This window comes from Rhinichthys klamathensis, unplaced genomic scaffold, assembly GCF_029890125.1.
Source record: "Rhinichthys klamathensis goyatoka isolate OS25496 unplaced genomic scaffold, OSU_Roscu_1.1 h1tg000191l_1, whole genome shotgun sequence".
In the NCBI taxonomy this organism is placed as follows: domain Eukaryota; kingdom Metazoa; phylum Chordata; class Actinopteri; order Cypriniformes; family Leuciscidae; genus Rhinichthys; species Rhinichthys klamathensis.
Window position 1 is genome coordinate 3,963,741 of NW_026606717.1, and position 7,843 is coordinate 3,971,583.

General features: G+C 37.6%; 1 protein-coding gene across 1 annotated transcript; it reads right to left on the reverse strand.

Moving 5' to 3' along the window:
- Positions 1 to 6,513: 6,513 nt before the first annotated feature.
- Positions 6,514 to 7,440, reverse strand: LOC130095416 (olfactory receptor 146-like). Its single transcript, XM_056262154.1, has one exon. The coding sequence runs from the start codon at positions 7,431 to 7,433 to the stop codon at positions 6,561 to 6,563; it is 873 nt and encodes a 290-aa protein (XP_056118129.1). The 5' UTR covers positions 7,434 to 7,440; the 3' UTR covers positions 6,514 to 6,560.
- Between the last annotated feature and the right edge of the window lie 403 nt (positions 7,441 to 7,843).

Below are 7,843 nucleotides of genomic sequence, written 5' to 3' on the forward strand. Positions count from 1 at the left end.
CCTGCCCACCTTGTGATGCTGCAATCGACATTCAACCTCCTCTGAGCGCCGAATGACACCCGCGGCCCGCCGACGACCGCGGGACATCATCCGGACTGCTCGCGGGTTGTAACATGTGTAACATTGTGCCACACCGTCACCCTCAGGTCACCCTGGCCACCAGCCGAAGTACCTGCTCCCGTGGGAACGGTAGATCGGGGTGTGGATGAGGGGACTCTCCCTTTTGTAAGATCATTGAGTCTCGACAGAAGTGTTACGATGGCCATGTTTCCGCAATGAAAACATGAGTTATCCACAAGCGCTGCTTTAGCGTGCTCTAAGCCCAAACACACAAAGCAACGATTGTGCCCATCAGAGTCGGATATAAGTCGACTGCAACCAGAAGTGCACGGGCGATGCATCTTTAAAAAGACGTGCCACGTGCTGCTCTTTTAGAGAGGATTAATCTCCGCAGAGTGTTGAAGCGACCAGGGAGAAACACACACACTGGCAGATCACTGCACAGATCGCAGGGAATGTGCACTGGCTGGGAATCGCCGTCACACCAACACCTGGAGAGAAGCTCGTCTCGAAGAGGAAGAAGATCTCAGAATGGCTTTGGGAGTGAAGCATACACTTGGCTCCGAAGCGAAAACATATCTGTATATTGCCGGCGTTCTCCTTTTATACCCACGAGGTGGGGCGGAGTTGCGCCATGCAAATTCCGCAGACCCATGGCATTTCTTTGCCATTGGCTCGTTTTGTAAGACTCGAAGTTGATAGGCTTTCTAAGCGAAACCCCATTCGTCGTCATCCGACATAACTCGGAGTGACAACGAAAGGGAACTGAATATACTTCTCCAATAACTTCCTCTGAGGGAGTGAGCATCCCAGTTCCGCAACATTCCCGGGTGGGGATTGGGTAAGAAGCTCACTGGAAACCGCTGCGGCCTGAAACACCAGAGGTGCTGAGGTTAGGATACAGGCATCCCGGTACAACTCCTAGGCTTTACCAACCAAGGAGGATGTAGTTTTGCATGGCTTGGTGGGTAGCATTGGAGCTTTCAACCCTGGGCATCACCCCATACCCATGTTCATTAACAGAGTAATTTGACAACAAGGGACCAGAAACACAAGCAGAAAAGCTTGGTCCAGAATCTCGACACCTCAGAGTCAGAAAGGAAGGTAGACTCCGACAAAGAGCACACATGAACACTAGGCAGTGTTAATTTAACATGAGCATTTAGCTGCACAGTAAATTTGAAACCCGGAAATCAACACCATTAGAGTTAATTTCAACACTTTAAAAGTGTATAAATGGGAACCACCCACAAAGTGTTAGATCAACACTTTCAAAAGTGTTGCCTCTCGCAACACCGACACAGTGTTACAATGTGAACACTAAGAGTGTAAAATTTTAACACCAATGCAGATAACAACAACACTGTTACAGAGCACTTAAAATTCTACACTGTTCTGGTGTTGACCCCATCCTGGTGTTGATAGAACACCTTTTTACAAATAAAAACACTGTTTTTCTTATTAGGGTTCTGCATTACCTACTCTAAAGAAATGTAAAATAAGATGACAAATCATTTAATCTGAAAAGAATAAATTCACTTTGAAATAAACACATCACTCTATATTACTCTTTCAAAACTTTATTTCAAAACAATCCAGAAAGTTAAATTGTAACCTTAGTCTGGGATTATAGTAGAATTCTGTATTCATTGTAAAGTTAAAAATAAAGGCAAAATGCAAACAGTTGTTTTAACAAACTAGTTTATTAACGAACAAGCCCCTTTACATCATAGGTTAACTTTTAAAATAAATGAAGGCACAATATAGGCATTTCTGTTATTAGAATTATATGAAAGCTGCTTATCAAATGGTCTGTAATACTTCAAGTCCTGTACATGTCAGTGAATGTTAGTCCTGTGTCAGTGAAGTTGATTCAGTACCTTCGACTTAGCAACAGTACAGCAACAACATTCAGCAGATGAAAAACAGTTGCAGGTTATGAGTGGATCAGTTGTGTCCAGTTGCTAACAGTAAAGTTCAGTGCATAGTTGTTTCACAGAGCAGGAAAGGCTGTGCAGATCCAACTTTCTCAAAATCCTGGAGTGCTGGTTCCCTAGACAACACAAAACCAGACCAATTACAATTAATACCATTTGTATTTTATAAATACAGCAAGTGTATGGTGGAAAAATATCAATCATCTTAGACTTTCGTGACTCAAACAAGAAACTATTTTGGAATTTCTTTCTTCTGCTGAACACAATGGAATATATTTTGAAGAATGTCAGTAACCAAACAGTTATCTGGTCCCATTGACTTCCATAGTATATTTTATTTCTTACTATGGAAGTCAATGGGATCAGTTAACTGTTTGGTTACTGACATTCTTCAAAATATATTCCATTGTGTTCAGCAGAGGAAAGAAATGCATACAGGGTTGAAACAACTTGAGGGTGAGTAAATAATGACAGAATTTTCATTTTAAAAGTGAACTCTTCCTTTAAGACTTGAATTTACTGATTTCCAAGTAAATTAAAGACTTAATTCATCCAAAAATTTTAATTCTGTCATTAATTATTCACCCTTATGTTGTTCCAAACCAGTTAAGAGTTTTGCTCATCTTCGGAACACTTAAGATATTTTTTATGAAATCTAAATCTTTGTCCCTTCGTCGACAGCCTATTCAACTATCACTTCCAAAGCCATTAAAGGTATAAAGGAAATCATAAGTAATCCATGTGACTCCAGTGGTTTAACCTCAATTTTACAACTTTTTTTTACGACAATTTTAACTCATCTTTATTTACAAAATATCAATCTACAATGCACGTTAACGCAACATCTGCTCTCGCATCAACAATATGCACGAGTTGAAATGTTCTCATGAATGCATGTTGGAAATTAATATTTTATAAATTAAGTGATAAATGTTTTTTTTTTTGCAGCACTTGCGTAGTTTAATAAAATTTATGTTAAACCACTGGAGTCACATGGTGTACTTTAATGATGTACATTTATACCTTTCTGGGGCTTGAACGTGGAGGGACAGGAAGCTCTCAGATTTCATTAAAAATATCTTCATTTGTGTTGTGAAGATGAAAAAGTCTGACATGTTTGGAACGACATGAGGGCGAGTAATTAACGACAGAATTTCCATTTGTGGGTGAATTAACCATTTAAGAATAAATTAAGTCACGCACCTTAAGAAATCTCACTAAATAGTCCTTGTTCCCTTCGTGTGGCTTTGTGATGTTCGGGGCAGCTGGGCAGAGATTTCCCATCAGTTGAGTCTAAAATTAAACAGCAAGAAAACCTCTACCAGTCAAATCATGAAAAGAATTGGTTTGAAATCTCATTTTAAGTAAAAAAGAAAAAAGATTTACTTTTGTAAAGTAATTTGACTGGACAAATTCAAAATGAGTGTTATGAAACAAATAATATCTAGTTATCCCAAATAGCAACAAAGCTATGATTATTTTTTATGTTTGTGCCTCATATGTTATCTGTTAAATCTTACCATCATCACCAGGTTCAAGTCTGTATAGTCTTCAAAAACCAAGCCTGGTTAGCCTTAGCCACTTGGTGCAGCATAGAAATGCTCCTAGTATTAGCAAACACAAATAGCAAAATTTAATCATGAAAGCATATCAAACATCAACCAAAAGTTAATCTGATAAAAGCACTTTGCATAAATATTTAATCTGAAATAATTACTTACCCATTCTAAGAAAATTGGTCCTCCAAATAAGGAAATAAAGTGACAATTTCACATGCATCGAGGCTCTGACTCGCTGTCCCAGTTTAAAACTAGATTAAAGACGCATCTCTTTAGCCAAGCATTTACATAATGCTTACCTTTTATAATAGTGCTGAATCAGATCAAATGCATTTAATATTATAAAACTTGAAGAGACTGTAGGTTATCTGTATAGGTTGCATAGTATTTGCAGTCATTACGTTCCTGTGTATATTGCGTGAATGACGGGTGGTTGGGCAGATATTGTGTTGCGGTAGGTAGTATGCCATACGGAACCGTTGTCCACTGAAACTGCCTATTCACACACCAGTGGGGCTCGACAGCCTTAGTCAACGGGTTGGCGCGTATGGTTGGGTTGCGGAGAGATTGTGAGATTGTGGTTAGGTCTCAGCAGCAGGAGGGACGTAGAGGTCAGTAAGCTGGGCTGAGTTGAGTGGGGGACGGAGGGGGGTGATTTTGGGACGCAAGAGTCACTGTCTACATGTTTTTATCATTTACGACTGTGCAATGGAAATCATCATTATGAACAGCAGCTACGCTAATTATTTTCCCTTTGCTTTCCTGCTGTTATCTCGGGACGCGAGTCCCGAGAAAATAGCGTTCGTCAGCTCCAGTTTGTATCCAGCCTCTCACGGAGACTTCAGATGCTCCAATCACAAAGCCTATGAAGTGACGACTCAACACGGGCGATATGGACTCTCTATGGTGGACGGCACTGATCCTCAACTACTCGTCTTAAGACCGGCGTGATTACTTGGACTTCCAAAAAAATACTCTAAATGTTCCGATCCAATCTGACTTGTAATGCTGCCCGAATCATGCACTGTTCCTTCGTTGGCCAGAGGAGAACTGGCCCCCCGACTGAGTCTGGTTTCTCCCAAGGTTTTTTTCTCCATTCTGTCACCTGATGGAGTTTTGGTTCCTTGCCACTGTTGCCTTGGCTTTTGGCTTGCTTAGTTGGGGACATTTAATATTCAATAATATTATTGATCTGCCTTACTTAAGGTGGACGTTGACGCAATTTCTTTTAGAAACAAACTTTGTTATATTGTTTTCATGTTATCACTGTGAAGCGCTTTGATACAATCTGTATTGTAAAAAGCGCTATATAAATAAAGGTGACTTGACTTGACTTGACTTGTTGGTTGCAGTTTGTGGAGTTGTTCGTCTTCAGTTATAACGTTACGCTAGGTGTGCTGGCAAACGAGAGAAAAATAGTTTGAGGATAAATACATACTTTAAGATATTTGCAGATCACAAATATTGTCATAAAACAACATAACATTATAAAACACGCATTTTAAATGAGTTAAAACACTTACTCTGTGTTTTCACTGTTAAAAGCAAACTCCGTGTCTGCACTGCGTCACGACTCGAGTCAAAGAAGATGCAGGGCCTAGTCTGTCTGTGAGAGGTTTAGGCGCGCACATCACATAAATATCGTTACAAAACAATATAATGGCATGAAATAAGTTACTTGTTGTAAATTTGGTTAAAAGCACTTAACTTAACTTCGGTGTTTTCTCTGTTAACGCCAACGTTCCCTCCTCGTCGTCGTCAGCTCCGTATTGAGTCAAAGAAGATCGCCTTTGAAAAAGTTTCGGCTCGTTTAAGCGCGCAGAGCATTTAAATATCGCTACAAATCAATATATTATAAAATGTAAATTAAACATATTGTAAATTAGATAAAGCACTTAAGTTAACTTACTTTCCCTGTTAAAAATCAAACCCATCCTGGTCTGCTCCACATCGCGCGTCATCGAAAATGTCCCTCTGTGAATGGTTTAACCGTGCACAGCACATACACATTGTTCTAAAACAATATGATATTATAAAATGTATATGTAAATGCGATAAAACACTCAATATATGCCTCCTCGTATGCCTTGCTTCGCGAGTCAAAGAAAATGGCGCCTGTGAAAAAAGTTTCAGCTCGTTTTGTCCCGCCCAGCTCGTAAATGTCCCGGATGTGACTAATAACACTCTGCTCGGTGTTATTGATTTAACTCTACATATTTTCACCTGCCAGAGGGTGCGATTTACACTAGCAGTGTTAATCCCTTGAAATTCAACACCAGAAAATTAACACTCTAAATGTCCTTAACACCAGGATTTCAACACTGGAGATTTTACTGTGTGTGTACTCTTACATAGATCTTACCTGTTTCATTCACGTATCACTGACAAATATGAGTCACATTCAGTTTATTAAAACAGTTACATAAATCATACCTATTTCATTTATGTATGACTGACAAATATGAATCACATTCAGATTATTAGTTTGTTTAAAACTTTGTTAAAACTATGAAATCCAAATGGATAGAAATTTTATATGCAATTCAAATACATAAATCTTAAATTTAGACATAATTGTTTTTTGAGTATATACAGTATATATATATATATATATATATATATATATATATATATATATATATATATATATATATATATAAAAGCAGATAATTGATTTGATTACATGAATGTAATGTCTGCAAATAAATGTAATGTCTGCTAATAATTTCTGTACTTGAAAGTTAAAATCATTTGAAATGAAAATGGTTTACATCATTCATTGTATGAAAATTGTATGACAATAATTTCAGAATAGTCGCAGAATAGTCTGTTGGAGAAATGTCTAAACCAATGTTATTGACCATATACTGTATTTTCTTTATGAGAAAAAGAAACAACAAATTGTGAAGAAAATATATATATATATTTTACAAAGAAATAACTTTTTTTCTCCACCAAAGTTTAGCTACTTTTTGCCTTATTTCTTTGGTTTGTAAACCATATACTAAGGGATTTTTAATCCTGGCGGTAAAATGTGGAACATTATACTAGTTAGTTTCCTGCTGTCAGAGTATTCAGGAAACCGGTGGAGAAATGTCATGATAGCTCCAGAAAAAAACATGACTAAATAAACAGCTAAATGAGTGCTGCAGGTTTTTATGGCTTTGCTGTTGAGCGCTTTGTTTTTGCTACTTTTGCATACAACAGCAATCTTGACATATGTTATAAATATAGATACTGCTGAAAAGCAGAGTACAGCCACAGTATAAACAATTCCGTAAATATTATTTATGACCACACTTTCACAGGATAGTTTAAACAGTGAGGCATTGTCACAGAAAGGGTTTTCAATTTTAGATCTGCAGTGAGACAGACGCACAGTGAGACCTAACATAATTGTCACCAAAAGAATGGCCAGGCCCCAAGCAAATGCTGATAGTTTAATTACCATCTTATTGGTCATTATAGCAGAATATCTAAGTGGATTACATATAGCCACATATCTGTCAAAGGCCATGATTATCAGCACATAGTGGCATGCTGCTATAAATATGTGCACAAAATATGCTTGAGTAACACACTGCATATATGTGATACTGATATAGTGCTCTGAGGTTTCTTGTAAAATGTCTTGCATTAAGCGTGGCAAAATGACAGTGGTCCCTAGCATATCGTTCAGTGGCAAGTTACAAAAAAGAAAATGCATAGGATTATGAAGATTCTTTTCCGTTGAGATCAAAACTATAAGTCCAAAGTTAGATACCATTGTAAAGACATAAGCCAAGAAGAGCAGGATAAAAACTGGATAGGAGGACTGAGGTGTAACTTTTAGTCTCTCCATGAGGAGAACGCTGTGTCTGAATGTCAGGTTGTCCATTTGCAGCTCTTCACAAAATCTAAGGAGAAAGAAACAACCAGACCTAGCATTTCATTAATAGTATTTCAACTTGAAGTACTTATAAAACAAATAAATAAATGCAACATAGTAAACAAAAAAAAACAAAACACCCCCCCCCCCCCCACAAATATATCACAAAGTGTAAAGTCTGGTAGCTGACAAATAAAACTATTCGGTAACACATTATTTTATAGTGTCATTGTTACATACTGTATGTTGCATGTAGTTACTATAGTAATAACTATAAATTATCCATAATTACATGCAACTAACCCTGAAATAAACCAAACCCTAATCCTAACCTTATAGTAAATACACGTAGTTACTTAATTGTACTCAATATTTACATGTATAATTACAGTGTAACAAAAAAACCTTCAAATAAAGTG

Coding starts and splice junctions, on each gene's coding strand:
- LOC130095416 (XM_056262154.1), bottom strand. CDS start 7,433: ATGGACAACCTGACATTCAGACACAGCGTTCTCCTCATGGAGAGACTA.